General features: G+C 36.5%; 1 protein-coding gene across 2 annotated transcripts in view; it reads right to left on the bottom strand.

Annotated features, from left to right (window-relative positions):
* Positions 1–1,665: 1,665 nt before the first annotated feature.
* The window catches only part of LOC149087004 (sodium/potassium-transporting ATPase subunit alpha-B-like), a 130,806-nt gene continuing 113,452 nt past the window's right edge, over positions 1,666–19,019 (bottom strand). Inside the window, exons 14-21 of one of the 2 annotated variants that reach the window (XM_089231222.1) lie at positions 18,770–18,987; positions 18,483–18,584; positions 14,175–14,329; positions 7,834–7,928; positions 5,984–6,158; positions 5,739–5,869; positions 5,361–5,462; positions 1,666–1,854 (exon numbers count right to left, since the gene is read on the bottom strand). In XM_089231222.1, coding sequence (XP_089087348.1) covers positions 1,734–1,854; positions 5,361–5,462; positions 5,739–5,869; positions 5,984–6,158; positions 7,834–7,928; positions 14,175–14,329; positions 18,483–18,584; positions 18,770–18,987 — 1,099 coding nt within the window. In that variant the 3' untranslated portion in view covers positions 1,666–1,733. Of the gene's footprint in view, positions 1,855–5,360; positions 5,463–5,738; positions 5,870–5,983; positions 6,159–7,833; positions 7,929–10,353; positions 10,449–14,174; positions 14,330–18,482; positions 18,585–18,769; positions 18,988–19,019 lie in introns of both variants that reach the window. The other variant, XM_089231221.1, reaches the window with a different exon arrangement.

Raw genomic sequence — 19,019 nt, 5'->3', positions numbered from 1 at the left:
TCTTTTCTTCTTGTTTTTTTTTTTGATGATGATAATAATTAATAATTATAATAATTATAACAACAGCATAGTCCTTATATCTAAAACGCATTACGTGTTATCCGAATTAAGAAACAAAGCTCAGAAAATCTTGGAAAAATTCTTCATCTATATATATAATATTTATTAAAGCTTGTGATTTGAAGTCATTATAATCTAAAACTGACTTTTTTTTTCCACTATAAGGATTTCCATTGTTGTTTTTTTTTTCTTGTGTGTATTATTGTTATTGTTATCCATAACAATGTTCTTCTTTCTTCATCCTCGTCTCTTATTTTGTGCTGTTTTATTTTCTTAACAAAGCTTGTTTGCAAATAAAAAAATCTACACAAATCATTTAAGACTCCATTCTCTTCTTATATTCGATTTACAGTGAAAACTTTTCGGGGCAGTTTCTTAATTATTAATAATAATAACAATAATATAATATCATTATCAGTACATTAACATAAAAGTTTTCTCTACACATTGAAATATTTATTTACGTTCCAAACAGCAAAACTTTTCCATAAACAAAAACTTCGGACATTTTTGTGTTTATGCTGTACAGAAAAAAATAATAATATTAATAATATATATTATATATATTTTTATATTTATATATATATATATATATCTTTTTAATAACAACTTATCATATAACCGCTATCGATTACAGCAGTTATCAACATTTTATTAATTAATAATTTGTTTAAAGGGCAGGATTTCCATCATAATAACCGGTAGAAATTAATACTATAATTATAGGAGGAGGCGATTTAAATATTTCAGTTCTTTAATATCCCCCTCATTATGTATATATGATAACATAATTAGTGTAATGATGGGCGTTATTATTATTATTATTAATAAGTGTGATATGATCACGAGAGGCTTCTTCTTCTTATATATATATATATCCATCTTGCGATGAACACATGGAATAACGAGCACAGAAATGATGATAGCGCCATCTTTTACGATGATCAATTCAAGTCGCCAACAATGAAAAAAAAACACCAAAAAGGAACCAAATTTGTGACTTGTTGAAGCAGAAGAAGAAGCGGCAATGGTGAAATAAATGGCCGAAAGGAACCAAGTAAACGATGCTTTCTTTCAATGAATCCCCCGTACGGAGATATACATATATATATATATATCGCCATGTTTTTTTTTGTTATCCCAATTTTTGTTTTTTGACAATAGAAGCACCACGTCTAATGCTAATTTTTTTTTTTTTTTTTTTTTTTTTTTTTTTGTGTTATGGAGGAAACCAAAAAAATGAGTGTTTTTTTCCTTCATATATATATATTTATATATATAAATGAGAAAGACGTCCACACACGATGACTTGAACACATGAAATATATTTTTTTTTCCTTTTTTTTTTTTTTCCTGTTTTTTTTAAATGGCCTGAAATTAGAAATGCATCGCCGTGGTATTTTTTTTTTTAAATATATAGATAATTTTACTTAATTATATTATTATTATTATTGTATATATATAATTCAATATTTTAAATTTGTTATATTGTCCGTGGTGATGCAGTTCCTCAGGTCATATATATGTAATATATATTGTAATATAATATATATATTTTTTTCCCCTCCTTTTTTTTTTTTTGATGGACTATCGGCTATGGGACTTTATTTTTTTGTTTTTGTGTGTGTGTATTTTCATTTGTTTTTTTTTTTTTTAATATATTTTTTTTCCTTTTAATAGTAAGTCTCTCTTTCGACCCATCCTCCAGGATTGCGCCGCAAAATGAAGCGACGAGCTTCGTCGTAGACGAAGATCAGAAGGGAGAATGGCAGAGCAGGAAACCACCAGTTTATTCTGTAAAGAAACAGGATGAATTAGAAAATATAAATAGTAATAATGAATTTCTATACACTGTGTATTTTAACGCAAAGGGAGTGTGTGTGTGTGTGTGTGTGTGTCCTATAACTACTTACCGTTGATACGATGCACGCCAAGATAATTTTTTTTTTTTTTTTTTTTCAAATTGAACCCAGTTCCGCAACCCTTAGCACCCGAGGGGGCGTGGTGGTAAGATGATCGTCTACCGCCGTTAAGGTTGCTGCCCCGGATTCGAATCCGAGGGAGGATATAGATAAGATATTTTCCCTTGCGAGCTTGAGGCGTCCACCGATAGACAGCGACTTCATTTCCAACCCATCTCGTTATCGGCTGTGAATTGCAATATAGCGATACGGCCAGAGTCGGTGTTTGGTGAAGTAGGGTCTCAGGTCCGCAACACACTTATTCGAAAGATACGTGTGTGTATTACCCCACTTTAGAAGTCGCCAAAATATGGCAACCTTGCTTACATCATGAAAAATGACAAGGGGAATTTCTTCTTTCCAGTCACAGGCAATTGCTGAAGGAATAAATGTCGTCCTCTTTCGCTCTCTAATGGTATTGTACGAGAGTCTCGCTGTGTGTGTGCAGTGTTGAACATTGAACATATGTTTTGATTGGCACCTTATCGCCAAACACGAGAGATGATTGGCGATTTCGCTCAACTAAACAACGTTTATGAATGAACGCTCTAAAAAAAGGCTTTTTTTTTCTAGTTTTATTCTGAACCAATAACAAAGGAATGGGTCGGCTCCCTATAAATAAATAAATGATAGCACGGCCACAGCTTCGCTTGGCGCTCGCTCCGCGAGCCTTTATTATTGACAACTTCATGCAGCTGAACCGCATTTGTATTAAATCAGAAAAAATGAAAGCATATTTTAGTGAATTTATTGTGTGTGTGTGTGGGGAGGGGGGGGGGACGGGGGGGGGCGTTCTCCGTACCAGCCACGTTCGCTGTTTGGGAACAATCTCCTAGCCCCGTGCATCTGGTGAAATGTAATATAATGAATCACATTTAACCTGTGGAATGATTAAAAAAAATTAAATTTGAAATTAAATATAAATTTAAGATATATATAATCAAGAAACAAAGGAAGTGGGGGAATCATTTGGGTATGATGAGAGGGAATTGAGCCTACAACCTTCGTTATGTGCATCCTATGCTCTAGCGACAATACCAGTCGATAGCGGTATATATATATATAGTGTGCCCCCCCCCCCTCCTAGGGCTACTTTAGGAGCTTTTCACCTCTTTTTTGGTACTGATGGTTTAAATTGTAAGTTAACATGCACTGATCAAAAAAGTCATTTGCGACCCTACATGGAATGGCTACATCGAAATTTTTTTTTTGTCTTGACGTGCCACTATGTCACCCCTCTTATTTTGGTGACCGAGTTCTGGGGAATCCCGAATACATCATAATTTAATATAAACTAAAAGAAAACCATTAAAGTAAAAAATGTTATTTATATCAAATTACACAAAAATTTTCATTTGCTTGTAGAACATAAAACTGTTAACATTTTGATACAGATAATACATACATTATTTTTTTAAATTAAAGTTATTAAAATGTTCAAAACGAAACTTTTTCCGCTAAAAATAGGGTATAAAAATTTCTTCCGATAATTTATGTACTTAAATTAGGCACTATGACGTACTTTGAGAAATTCATAAAAATCAAGAACATGATCCTAGGCATAAGAAGAAAGACAATTTTAATTTCCAGTATTATCATTGCGATTTTGAGAATTCCTGGAAATGCCGAACTTTATTAGTTATACTAAAATCAGTGAAATATGATAGGATTATCTAGCATCGAAAAAACGCCGCATACCAAATTCATTGGTATCATACTACTATCAGTAAAATCCGTTTGCTTATTTTTTTCTTTAGAAATTTGAACGACCTTGAAATTTGCTCATGCATATTTAGGCTCAATGAATACCCAGATCTCGATCCGCATTGTAACTGTCACAGTGGAAATCACTGAACCTTCTAGAAATAGTCACCTATTTTCAAGAAGAATGTATTTTATTTTTCGATTGCGTGAACTGATAAATGCCTTCCCCCGAACACAAAATAATAATAATAATAACAAAAACAAGGAAGAGAGAGAGAAAAAGATTGTTTTCTATTATTTATACTGTAAGCATAAACGTATACAATATCGAAGGAAAAGGAAAAACATTCTTTCTCTCTCCCCTTCTGTTATCAGACTTTGAACAAAAGCTGACTCCACCCACTGGCAGTTGATTGACAGGACTGGGGGGGGGGAAGGAAACATGTTATCAGGAAAAATTACCCCAGCTTTTCTATTTACTTTGTGAATTCGTGTTTCTTTACCCAGTGCACGACATTCGCCTTGGATCGTCCGCCGCGTGGTGGAAATATCGCCATCTCTGACAAGAATGAGCATTGGGAAACGTTTCTTTTTTGCGATAAGGATTATCCTGGATCCGAATATTCATCAAAAGAGCATGAAGTTTAAAATAAATAATTGAATTTATTTCTCGGAAATCCAGACAAAAATTTAAAAAACAACAACTACATTTGTAAACTTTTCAATCGGGGAAACAGGTTATTTCATATTTCAGGTCACCAAGGCCAGGAGGACATGATGTTGAAGGTTATTATTCAAGCAGAGTTTTTTTTCAGGTTTTCTATAACTAGAATTCGATTTCCTGCTTCTAAAGAATGTTTACACATCTTAGCTTAATCGTCAGAGACCTTCAGTTCATCAGATGTGATTGAATCCGTTTAAAATTTTTTCACACAAATTAATACAAATACAAATACAAATACAACGCCACAACAGGCAAATTGCCCAACGAGGTGGCTGACTTATGAACATCATGGATCCCCGAGCCATTTTTTGGAGGCCCTACCTACTACTGCTACACCCCCCCCCCCCCCCAGAACCCTCAACGAATCGGTACATGCGGGAATGTGCGTGTACGTGTAGTGAAACCTGACGTGAAGTTTTTTGTTTCTCTGTAATGCTTGTTATGTGTAGTGCTGCCATCTGCCACCAGTTCTTCTAACTATGAGTGAAGTGTTATGATTGAAAGATTTATCGTTGTAGGACTGTTGCTCTCTGTGGCGAGACTTCTTAACGGGGAGATCGGCTCGCATTTGCGCCTTGAAGTTGGGAAAACCAACTTCAGCCGAACGATTAAACTAATCGTTTCTTGCTTACAGCTCTTTCATGCTGACAATCACTTTCAGTCATCACTTTTTATTTCTTTTGAAAAGGATTATTCGTTTTTTGAAGTAACTTGACTCGGAAGGAAAAAAACATTTTTTTGTGATTGTCAGCTACCCTATCAATCGATGATGTACAGTAATATAAGGTGGATTCAGTTACCGAAAGGAAATAACCCAAACATGGCTTTAGTTCCTGTTCGTGTGCAATGTCAGTTGTGGAAGAGTATGTATTAATGTCGGTATGAAAATTAAATTGAATCAGGCAACTCACTTTAGAGGATACATCCGGAGGCCTTTGTCCATCCCTGGGCAGTAAGAGAGGAAGGCAGCGAGTGCTGTCTCGAACACAAGGCCGAAATTAAGCACATGATTCCTGGAAAAATAACCAGAAATATATAAGAACGTATATACATGACTTGACATTTACAAAGATGATACGCGAATAAATTAAATAATAGATTTTGAAACTAAAACATTAGTTCTATAATGATGGCTAAATAAATATAAATCAAAACAACACCGCTATTTTGAAATCGGAAAATAATTTCAAAACCTGTCATCATTTCATGTATGAAAAATTGATAATGAAAACAAATCATCCCGCTTTCTAATTAATCTTCTAATTAATTTTCTTCTATTCTAATCTTACTTCATTCCTTGATGAAGAATAGAGTTTCTGCGAGTCTTGCAGATTATCAAATCTGCCCACTGCACGATCACAATGGAAGCAAAGAATGCTGTGTGGCAGGTGTACTCCAAGATCTTCCTGTCGTGGTAAGTCTGAAATTGACACAATAAATAATTTTATTTAAATTAATACTACAAGGTATCTGGATTCAAGTTGTTAATGTATAAAATTGTCTCTCAAGGAAGGTCGAGAAAGAAATCTCTCACCCATTCTTGATGATACGAATCTTCGAGATCATTGACGGCTTTGGAGTCCCATTCTTTACGTAAACCCAACAACCTGCTCGGCCAGAATCCGTTTTCACTCATGATCACGAAGTATGCGTAGAATCCTGCTGCTCCTTGAATCATTCCGATTTGACCGTATGCTATTGATATCAACCTGTTTGCACACACAACACATGAATGTACACGCAATGAATAAGTTTTCACTTTTCTTAATTTTTGAATAAATTATTCCACAACTTAGTAAACGATTGCAATTTTACTTTGCACTTGCACTTGTATAGGCACATTATCCGATTATTAAAAGTATTTAAAAGCTATTCACTTCACAATATATAGACAGAGTAGTCAAAAAATACACTATGTAGAACTGAGTCAGTGTTCACTTTGGAGTTTAGGCATTTTTTCGAATTTCTAGGAAAATACTTGATAAAGTATTCTGAAATGTCGGGCATCGAGCGTATAAACCTAATGCTTGTATTTCACTTTCCGGTGAAGATTGAGTGCATTTAGAGGACCAACAAGAAGTTAAGTGAGAAAAATATGTTTTTGTTTCTGATCTTTTTTTTGAATCAAGAAAGGCTGCAAATGAGAGACTTTCATTAAATATTTTATTGCTTTGTGCAATATTCGTTTGCATTAGCGTACGCAAGGACTTCCCCCCCCCCCTGAAACCGAGATTATAGTGTTATTTTGCGGGAAAAAACGTAAACCCAACCCCCTCCAGAAGAAAAAAAATTTTGAACCCCCCTTCCCCCTCTCGAGAAAATTCTGCTTACGCCTATGTTCGTTTGCATTTTCGTGAAAATATCACACATATTCACGAAGAAATAAATGTTTCCTTAAAAAAGTCTGATTTTCCTTTCTCTTCTTTTCTTTGCTTATAACATGCGGAGTTTTCAACCAACATTTACGAAATATACTGTAATGAAATTTGAAATGAAACAATGTAGTATTCTATGCTATATAAGCATTCCAGGTAAGTGATTTTTGATTACGCACGTACAGAAAATATTAATTTTATTTTTGAGAACGAAAGAAAAGGTCTTTATATTTGTATGAATAAAATACATACAATGACATAACAGTGAAACAACACAGCACATGAACTACACATAAACGGAATGCAAGGGTATGATCTCCCAAGGGATCTATGTCCATCCAGGGCAGATGTAAAAATTCGATATTCAAATGTAAATAATGAAATGAATATAGTCTGTTGCCATAAATATGATTCAACTTATACAAAAATTCCAGCTGAATGTGAAGAGAATTCAGAAAGATATCGCTGATATAGTGAGCAGTAAATTGAGTTACTTGTTTAAAGCAGCTGGATGATAAGGGATTTCTAACAAATTCGCTACTTGACTATTTTCTGTCACTTGATTATTTCGAGAATAAGTCCCTAGAATGATGCGAATGAGCAAAAACACGTGTCTGATGCAAAATAATATACCTGCTTTCATAGCGCAAGTGTGGGAAGTCAAAAGGCATAAACTGAAGTTTGCATGCCCGAAATTTCGGAACAGTTCATTTTTCTAGAAATTCGAAAAAAAATGTCCCGAGTGAACATTAACTTATGACTATACAGTGCATATTTTAAACTCAGTAATTGTATTTGTTGATAAACATTACCAAAACATCTTTTATTGCAGCTTATGGCCAAACAAATCTGAATATTTACCGTAAATTGATACGATTCACTTCAATTGATTCTATTAATTTCGTCGATGCATACATAAATTATCCTAGATGAGCCTAAAAAAAATGATTTTTAAGCGGAAATTCAATTTAAAAAAAAGTCATGCCCTTTTACATATTCCTGGACGTACCTCTCATTGACTAGCTTATCCTTCAGCGGGTCACGTGGTTGTCTTTTCATGATATCACTCTCGGCTTGTTCGTAAGCCAGCGATATGGCTGGCACCTGTGGAGACGGCATTTTTAACATCATCTCGAAAACTTATTAACAATCATCTTCGTATGGAGAACATGGCAATGAAGTAATCACACTTCGGGCTCGAAGGTAGGTTTTGATAAAGCAGAAAAAATTTCCATTCCAAAGGCAACCACCGAAGCAACAACGCAGGCAAGGGATACAATACACACATCAGCAACAACATCGACACACACACACACAAGAAACACTAGCCACCATTGGAAAAGCCAAACAACATTATATGAAACGTATTATACGTAGACCTGTTCAAAGACACGTCATTGGCACCTCTTTTTTTTGATTGAATACAAGCGAATCAATCAAATCATGCAAAGCATGCATTCATCATTGTCCATGGAGATTTTTACCTTTCTTTTATGGGATGTCCACCACTGATGCTATGTAGTATGTATGTATATGTACAAAGCAAAAAATTTTCAACGATAAACACAAGCAGTTCGATAACACAGCGTACATGGCATTACATAACACGCACACAGCGTACACAGACAACGATGACAGTAATAAATGCAAGCGTATTACGTGTTAATCCTATGTAAGTATTATTTTTTTTAAATATGATATTCACAATTAACACTTAACTGAGAGAGCAAATATCATTCAAGACACACACAAAATGAATTCATGCAATGTGGCATTCCAATTAACGGTTCATTCGCGATTGATATCAACTGTGTTGGAAATTTGACGTTTATCACAGAAGTTGAATATATTCCCCTTTTAAGCAAGAAAAATTAAATTTTCTGTATAGTTTAGGATTTTGATCACCATTCCAGCATGCTTATCCAAAGAACCCTTAAGACTGTTTTTAAAACGGTAAATTATTTTTTTTTCAGCTGATATCAATTCAAAAAGCGGTCGGAACTCATTACCCGTCAACGAGATTTGCGTTTTGCTTTAGAGAAATTGTCTTAGAGTAGTTATGGGACATTTGGTTACCTTGTAGTTTCTTGATGGATTGTCACATTGTTCAAGTATCAGAGAAGCTACAATAGGAATGGCAAAGAAGACGACTTCACTACCCACGTCTTTTTATGATTATTTTGAAATAAGCAATCTGATATGTATAGGAAGTGCGGGTAATATGGAATACCGGGTTTAATGTGCTTTAAAGGGGTGCATCCTCTTCTTTGGGGGGGGGGGGGGGGTGTTGCTTCAGGTATGGCCAACAAGTGAAACAGTGATAAACTACTTCAAAATGTCCCCATGATACTCTACAATCAGTATTGCTGCATTGTCACCATCATTACGTAAGCTATAAGAGATATCTTTTTTTCGACTTCAGAAATTCCCTCAGACAAGTCTTCAAAAGTCTTAAATAATGAATGGAAGATGGTCTAATAATCTGAAACTAAGCAGAATGTAGATCACAAGAGTTGCATTTTACCTTGCTGTCCTAGGTTGGACGCAATTTTTTTTCAATGATGGTGTGGTGTGTCGGGATGTATGGAATGCTATAAGTATCACCTAATAAGGCTAGAAAAAATGTTTTGATATATTAAATGTTTTCAAGATATGAAGTTTTGGAAGATGGAAGAGGAGAGGTCTAGCAATGATGTGTGTCCTGTTATCTGAAGGGTGGAAGGCTTGACTGTGCTGGGGCAGAGAAGAAAGATTGTAACAGAATTTTTCGAATAAATGGACTATGATATCACCACCATCATCAATTATTAAAACAAACTATGAAACTTGCCCTTTTCATTGTCAAAGAATCATTAAATCTTGTTTTCGGTAAATTTTGGTTACTTTTCTTCATTTTTAACCCCTTTCTTCATATTTACATCCTAATATCATTTTTTTTAAATACAATACATTTTTTCGCAGGCATCATATTTATTTTTAAATACCATACATTTGTCAATGTAACGACGAGAATTGAAATACCATAAAAACATGTTTCATGTTCTTATCATCTTTTAAATTGGAATAATCAAAAAAGTAAAAATGGTATTCCATATTATTCCTCCCAACACTTCCTACATAAATCTCAACATTTCGCTCATCTTCCTCTTGGGTCATTCATCCCTTTGGCATCTTTAGTGATGTTTTGGCTTTCCCGTAGTTTAAAATTGATACAGGACGTATGAAGCCTGTGAGCAAAAAAGAAAACATCATTTGGCGTATACATATCTAAAAGAACTTCTCCATATTTTCATACAAGAGAAATTAAATCTCTTCCGGAGTCTACGCACGTTTGGCTTTGATGAACTACACGCAGTATTTTGACACGTACTATTTTCGAACAAAACAGTTGAATTTCAGGTAGGAGGTATTCATTCGGCTTAATATACCAATCCTCTTGCATTTCCTCGTCGATATAATTAATAAAAACCAAAATTCTAAGTTTGGTTTTTAATTATATTGATTATTATTATTATATCCTTTATTTTACCTCTCGTTGACAAGCTTATCGTGCAATGGGTCCCTGGGCTTCCTTTTCATGATATCAGATTCTGGACACTCGTATGCCAATGATATTGCTGGTACCTGTACATAACATATACACACACATATATTTCAACAAACAGGATGAGAGATGCATCATACCCGATAGGCAAAGAATTCAAAAAATAAAAATGCCACATTTAGAGAAAAAAAAAATGAGTTGCGTAAAAAAATCAGCAAAATGCAGATCCAGACACAAAAATCATGCTTTAACATTAAATAACAAAATAGATAAAAATAAAAGAGTTCCATTACTGGACCTGTATTTAATCAGGCATTCACTGCAAGTTTCTCGTTGGCATGTCGTCCTTACAACAGACATTACAAAGCACAAAGCAACGATAACATCGAAAGCAGTACAACACACAACGTGCGAAAATATTTATATCGCCATAATATATATCATAAAGGGATAAAGGAAGCGGGTAGAGAGTTGATGCACATGAATTAAAATACAGAATCATCATCACATAGTTATGAACTTAACATGCACGGTATTAGATTGGTAATAGTTACAAGTGATAGAGATACTGAAGACTTTATCCCCGTCAAAATCACCGTGTTCCTGTAAATCATTTATAGTCGTTCTACCACGAGAAGTCATTTAGCCCCACCTATGTCACGTGATACTGAAAACAATGACACCATTCGTCTTCCTGCAAAGCAACTGGAGCAAAGACTCAAGTCGTCTTCCATTCGTCTTCCTGCAAAGCAACTGGAGCATTGGCGACTCAACGCCATTTTGGCATTAAATGAATGAGTTCAACACGTGCTTCGCGAAGGGAAAACTTGACTTGTGCGTTTGGGATAGAGAAAATAAAGATCTGGCGAGAATACGTGAAAACCAGTTTTTTTCACCCGTTTCTCGACTGTATATACAGGGTGTCTTGTAAGTGTTAGCACGGCCTTTATCTCATCAACCGTCCGTTGTAGAGGTATGATTATAATTTAAAAAATGCTCAACAGGCGTCCAAAAATTACCCTTTAGCAATTCAGAGAGTGGGAATACATTATGTAACAAAATAAAAAAACCTAAATTTTTGTACGATACCCCTGTGCTCTAATTTCCAATTAGAAAGTTGTTGCTCTGTCTTTCCTGATGGCGACAAAAAAAAATTCGATGCTTCTAAGTGCAATATTCAATGAGATATTCGAATTCGAAAAACGGAGGAAATTTGAGAAAGAACAGCGTTAAATGCGGAAGAACCGCATTCAAAGAACACTCACATTCCAAGCTGTTATATCCCAAATTTTCCCCGTTTTCCGAATTTGAATATCTCAGTGAATATTGCACTTAGAAACACGGAATTTTTTTGTTGGCATCAAGAGAGTCAGAGCAACAACTTTCTAATTGGAAGTTAGAGCACAAAGGCAGTGGAGGGGGAGGGGGGAGAGACCGCATAAAAATTTAGAATTTTTATTTTGTTACACACTGTATTCTCACTCTAAAAAACTGGCACAGGCTGATTTTTGAACGTCTGTTGAGCATTTTTCAAAAATTGAATATTTTATATAAATATCCAATATTTATATTTTGAAAAATATATTCGATTTACCAAACATCTTTTGGATAGAGTAGTGGAGACGCTTACGTTTTCTTTGTAAATGCGTCATGGCATTTTTGAGGTCGAGGCTAGTTAACTTCTCGTGGTAGAAAAGTAGACGATCTCTTTAAGGCGACAGTCTTCTTTCAAATGATGAATTTCATCAAAAATCTCGAAATCGTTTTTATTTGTTTATTCTAGCAGTTATTCTACAATTCGAAACTTTCATTTTTTCATCTTGCAATAGAACTAGAAGAGCCAATATTGCCAATTAAGTAAAACGATTTTAATGTGATTTTAGTTTGAAAATAATATATCTTTGAATGCGTTTTCTCTGAAGATTTATGTTGTTTTCCCCCCTTGTTTTTTCGTTTCTCGAAAACCCGATGTCTCACAAAAATTTTGAAAATAACTCTATTAAACTTTCTCACTGTGTGTAGTTCAAACAGTTCTGACTACGCAATGTACTAAAAATTAAGCAATATGTTCAAAACTTTTTGACTTACATGATGATTTCGAATTTGGAATATCAAGTATTTTTAACGAAAAATGTGTATTTTTTCACGTGTAGAGGGTGATTCAGAAAAAAAACGTCGCCAAAATGAAAGGGCAATTCAGGCGTACGATAACAATCCAAAATCACATGGAAACATAGGTGTGCAAACGCCATCCGGAGCCTCTGCAGGAAGTTGTTGCGTCACACACTTTTAAAGCGATCCCGAACTCAGGAAGCACGAAGTGGCAATTCTGACAATATAAATACGTTGGGGGCCACGCATACACTTAGAACACACATTCCGGCATGTACCGATTCGTTAGAAATTCCACATGTGCTGCAGTGCTACTGCTACTCTTAACCGTGCATGCATCTCTGCGGAATTTCTAGCAAATCGATACATGCGCCTAATGTATTTATGTTATTGGAATTGCGACTTCGTGCTTGCTGAGTTCGGGATTGCTTTAAAAGTGTGTGACGCAACAACTGACTCTAGATGGCGTTTGCGCACCTATGCCCGTATGTGATTTTGGATTGTTATCGTATGCCTGAATTGTCCTTTCATTTCGGTGATGTTTTTTTCTGAATCACCCATCATATCTCAAAAAGTTTTCATACTATTCTGAAACATTGTTCATAGCACAGAAAAATGCCATAGCAATAATCTGTGTGAAGAACATGTTGATACACAAGCCGCAGTTTTTGGTGTACAATGCCAAACAGAAGTACTGAAAGTATTCTAATTTTACATATATAACTAGCAATATATGAATTTTTTTGCCAAATTATTCATGTGAAATGACATTTATTTTCTTAATTTTATACCACATCCAAACCAAAACTACGCGTGTTTTATCCAAAATAACCTTTTTTAAAAAAAGTTATTCCGAAGGAGGACAGTCACCTTAAATATGACGTCTTATATACACATATAAAATGTATTCAACTATGAGAGATTTATTGATCCCTGGATCCACTCGCAGGATTAAGTACTAATATTTAATCACGCATGCAACTCGTAAACATTCCTTTGAGGAACTTCTAATGAATTGATGCATGTTTGAATGTGCTGCGTATGTGTCGTGAACCTCACGTGTAGTTTGTTTCTGAGGAATGCCTGTTATGCGCTTAAAGGAGTACTGCCATCTGTCGTCCGAATTCAACTGGGCAGGTTATTTTGCATGTTGTACAGTGGATTCCACTTTTATAACGCGTTTCAAAAAGCCATCATGAAGAATGTCGTAAGCGGGAAAAACGCTTTGAACGGGAAATCTCCATGAGTAGTGGGAAAACGTTATAAACCGGGATCCACCGTATTATGCGTGAATTTTAAATGTTGTAGGCATGGTTTTGTATGTGTGCTCTTTGTAGACAGACTTTTTAAATGGGAGATCGGCTCGCATTCACGATCTTAAGTTGGGAAGTTCAGGTTCTCCCTCTACTTAACCGTACATGAACCTGGTAAACATTCCTCATAGGAATTTAAGGCTTAGGAACATTAAGATCTGTCGCAATATGATTCACAAAAAGTTTGCGTTTTTCTTATTCTATAAAATCCCACGTTCCGATCCATCACTCATGAAAAATATTGTGAAAACTAATCGAAACTATGACTTATTCTTCGTGTTGTCAACTGAATCTTTTGATTCAGGATAATGTATTCGATTAACTTCAAGGAGGAGGAGGGTGATTCCGACTCTGGGATCGTTTGTTACGAGATGGGCTTACCAAATCCGTTCCAAGATCAATGCACAAGATGGTGACGGTGCCTAGAGGCAGTGGCACGTCTGCCAAGATGAACAGCAGGAAAGGAGTGATCTCTGGAATGTTACTCGTCAATGTATACGCTATCGATTTCTTCAGGTTGTCGAAAATCAGTCGGCCTATAGAAGGAGAAAATAATCAATTGAGATCAACTTACCGGATGTATAACTGTCTTAAAAAATATTCTCTGAGAACATCCTCCGGGGATTTCCATTCACAATAAATATTTAATATAGAGTATTTTTAATCAGTTTTTACTTCTCTTGGTCACTCAAAAAGACGTTATTTTATAAAGATTTTTCTCTCATTCATCTCTGATCTCCTAATCATTTTCAAAGACTTTCCTCGTACTTATTTTACTAGATGCTTAATTATTCATTCGAACTTTCAAAAGGAACCGAATGGACTTCTTCGTGCGTTACGCAAAGCTTTATAATAATGTTATACATAAAAGGGGAATTAAAACTAAAACTTTTCGAGGTGAATGGAAGCTTATTTTTCTCTTTGTTTAGCTTTTAAAAAAACTAATGGATGAACAATTCTCGAGAAGATGCTTTTCTAATATACATACTTGCAGTTAATTAACTTTATTGGGAAATCGTAAGACGTGTGTCACCAACTTAGAGAAGCCATTAGAGCAGCGTTTATCGACCTTTTTTTTTTTGTCCTTATGGAATATTTGAAATAATAATAGATAGTAAAAAGTAATACTAGTATCCAATCGCATGCATATTAGGGGCCGTTCTAGTATTACGTCAGCAACTTTTTAGCCATTTTGACCCCCCTCCCCGTCAGGAAAAGTCAGCAAAACTCTGACCCCCCCCCCCCCTCCACCTCCTAATACATAAATACATATTGGTGGGATCAGACATGTACGTGGGAGGGGGGGCATAGGGGAGCATTCGCTTTCTCCTAAAGTCATTCCGCTTTTCCGGGGCTTAGTTCGTCCTGGACTGTAGTATGCCTTAAGGTTATGGAGACCATACCTACACAGGGACATAGACTTGGTGGGGGGGGGGGGAGTGCAGAGAAGAGTGACGCGTTCCCTTGTTGGCACAGAAGGATTGAGCTTTGAAGGCTATGAAGGAAGACTTGATTTCTTGTGAATACATTTACATTGAAGGAACGCAGGTGTCGGGGGATATGATCGAAGTGTTATAAATTTCCAATGGGATGGATATAGGGTGGACTATGAGTCAATACACAGCCAATCAACTGCTCCGACCAGCAGACACCAGTATCATTTAGTAAGGGACAATTCCAGATTGTGGTGTCGCAGGGTATAAATCGAGAAGGTATGCTTAGATAAGACAACCATAATCTCTTTCATGGGGGAGTGTATTATATAGTATTAATTATTTGTTGTTTTTCATTTCATAAAATATATTCTTTTGTATTAAGTTGCTGTATTTTGGTTATATTTCACATTCTTGTTTTTTGTGGACATATTTTTTCGGCATCCTTATTGGGCTTTTGCCTGCTGTGGCCTTGGTATTTGTTTCCTTTAGGAACCCTTGATGGCATAAGCAGAGGAGATAGGCATAAATTTTGGGAGATACAGGGTGATTCAGAAAAGATGGGAAAAACTTTAAGAGGTGATAGTACACACCAATACAAACAATTGTCATCAAAGAATGCATGGTTTAACATGAAACGCAAACGCGCCGAAAAGGCCTGTCCGCGAACGTTAAAATGGCATTTCTGTTGAAATTGATCTGGAGAAAAAGAACACCATGCATGCAAATGTAACCTGGGGAAGAAGAAGATACCGTATGCAAATTTGCGTAACAGTGAATAAAAGGCACGGACGCCTGCCTTGTGAAGTTATTCCCCCGTGCGACCGTTCTAACAGTTGTAACGTACGGGATGAAGTCCGCGCCTTTTATTCACTGTTAAGCAGATTTTCATACGACTTCTTCTTCTTCCCCAGGTTACATTTGCATGCATGGTGCTCTTTTTCTCCCGATAAATTTCAACAGGAATGCCGTTTTAACGTTTGCGAAGCGGTCGTTTCGAAACGCGCTTGCGCGTTTGCGTTCCATGTTGGACCATGTATTCCTGATGACGATTGTTTGTATTGGTGTGTACTATCACCTCTCAAAGTTTTTTCCATCTTTTCTGAATCACCCTGTATATACGTATATATATATAAGGGAGAGCAGTTGAAAAAAGTCAATACTCCATGGAACCCTCTGAAGTAGTGGTCTTGTTCTGGTTTCTATTGAAGTCACATACACACTACATGTTATGAGAATAACGTATTCTAGGATCCATTCCGAATATATCCATGGTTCTGTGGTAGTATTTTTTTATTTATCCAAGGACGCCCCTTTGTGTGCTAGGTCTGTCATTCGGTATAACTTCATTCTAAATTATGCTTCGTTCTAGAACCCATCGCACGGACTCCTCGGCGACCTCTTGTGCCCCACCATAGGTCTGCAGACACCTTTTGAAAATCACTTGTCCAGATAATCCTTGAAATACAAGCAGGACCTAGAAAAATAGAGGACCTGGGAAAATGTCTAGGGTTCCCCCTAGACATGTCTCGGGGAAACCCGCTTGAGAAACGTTGCATAGAGTATATACATAGTATACAGGCTGTTTCACCATAATTGACCGAAAAGAATTCAAATTCTATATGGTTCATTTTAAAATCCTACAAAAATATGAAAAAGTGATCAACAAGGAGAACGGAGTTTATCTGCGGTAGTTGAACCCAGGGCCGTAACTAGACGGGGGGGAGGGGGGACAGGGGGGAAGCAACTGCCCCGGGCGGCAGTTTTAGGTGGAAACAAAGAACACAATTACAAAATTATCGAATTTTAAAGCTGCGGGGGTGGCATAAATCCTAGTTACGGCCCCTTGTTGAACCTCCCATTATTGGGGGGGGGGGAATACAAAAAACTAAAATTTGTACAGGACTCTCCAGTCTAAAAAAATAAAAATGAGTAAATTTTGCGCCTTCCTCTATGGAACTCAAAGAAATTTAGCTCGTAAAATTTAGATCAAATTCGTCGAGATACTAATAGTCAAAACTCGTGATTTTTTTGCACTTTTCAAGGACGAATTTTCGAAGTAGATTTAGCCTTCGAGGAGCTAAAAATGGGGAAACACCAATAAATTTATGTTCTCAAAACATTTATTAACTGAAGAGAAATAGATTGATTTTTCTCAGTCTGAGAAATGAAACTAGATATTATGCTGAGGTGAACTCGGAAAGGAAAGTCATCTTGTGTCCCCCCCCCCTGCAGGGACTCGAACGCAGGCCATCTTGCATACCACCATCTACACCACTGGAGACACGACCCTGGCTTTCTTATTTCACGCACTGTGGCGTGAGGCGAAGTTTCTGCTAAGCTACTTCCCTGCACGATAAGACAAACCACTTTCTTGTTACCATCAGAGGGTTTGTAAAACTTCCTTATAAAGGAATTTCTCCCCATTTACGACGTGTGACGTCATTTCGAAAGGGGGAAAAAACAGAGGCAAAAGAGTATGCCCACAAGAAATTCCTTAGGGATTGTTTTCAGAAACGGGAAATTTTTTTAAATGAAGTAGGGAATTTTTAGGGCCAATTAGGGATTTTTTGTGATTTTAGTAAAAATTCGGGAGAGTTAAGAACTTTTCGGGAGGTCGGGGGGGGGTGAAGCTAAAATTCGGGAGACTTGGCAGCTACGCTATTGTCAAATTATTTGGCCAATTAATCCACTGTGAAGAATCAACGTGTAGAAATACAGTAAAACTTCGATTAACCGTCACGCGTTTAACCATCAGTTTCTGTTATCCGCCATCGTCTAAAAAAATGAGTGAGTATTAACAAACGGACATCTTTAAAATTAACCACTTATCACTTTTACACTCTACTGTATAAAGCTAGAAGTGACTGTACTGTATAACGTTACGTCAGAAGAAACAGATTGGTTGGAATGTGACGAAATGGATGGAGGCTTCGAAATTTCCAACGAGGAGGAAATTGCTTCTGAGGAAATTGCTTCTGGTGTGACTACTTTTGAAGAAGAAGAAATTGATGACGATGAGAAGGACCAGTTCTTAACCGAAAACCTACAACTAGCCACTCAGAACCAGACTGCACATAATGTACATAACAATTTAGAGATTTCTGTTATCCGTCACAGCCCTGGTCCGGACTGTGACGGTTAATCCAAGTTTTTCTGTAGATTAAGTTATCAACGTTAGACTCTAATGGAGCTGTATATGCAGCAATTTGCGTTTAGCATTGATTTAAAATGTAAACGAAGTCCAGAAACGAACCTTCCTCGACTCCTGTCACAATAGAAGCGAAATTGTCGTCTAGAAGAATCATGTCAGCTGCTTGCTTGCTTACGTCACTTCCGGATATACCCATAGCGACACCTGGAAAAAAAAATATCCGTTATAAATACATGTGTGCATAGTTGCAATGCAAATCATCCAATTCATTTATCTTTTTGATCAGCAGTCGGTGCGAGAAACTTGTCGATGAAAAAAGAATCAGGTATCATGGTCGAGTTGGTTTAACAGAGCAACTAATTCATCTCTCTGACAGAGAAGGTGCTCACCAATGTCGGCCTTTTTCAGCGCAGGGGAATCGTTGACACCGTCACCCGTGACGGCTACGATGGCACCTTGTCTCTGGCAACCTTCTACGATGATGAGTTTCTGTTGCGGTGACGTCCTGGCGAATACGATCTCTGTGTGGTACTTCAGTATGTTGTCCAGATAGTCACAGGCCATATCACGGAGCTCTGAACCATGAACCACAGCAGCTTTGGCGTCCCTTTCGGAAGAAAACATATGTTAGGGGGACTA

This window comes from Pholcus phalangioides, unplaced genomic scaffold (genome assembly GCF_987345545.1).
Source record: "Pholcus phalangioides strain wild (caught in Gottingen) unplaced genomic scaffold, Ppha-v1.0 ptg000004l_1, whole genome shotgun sequence".
Taxonomy (NCBI): domain Eukaryota; kingdom Metazoa; phylum Arthropoda; class Arachnida; order Araneae; family Pholcidae; genus Pholcus; species Pholcus phalangioides.
Note: the sequence above shows the minus strand (reverse complement) of the source record. Positions and strands in the feature narration are given on the sequence as shown.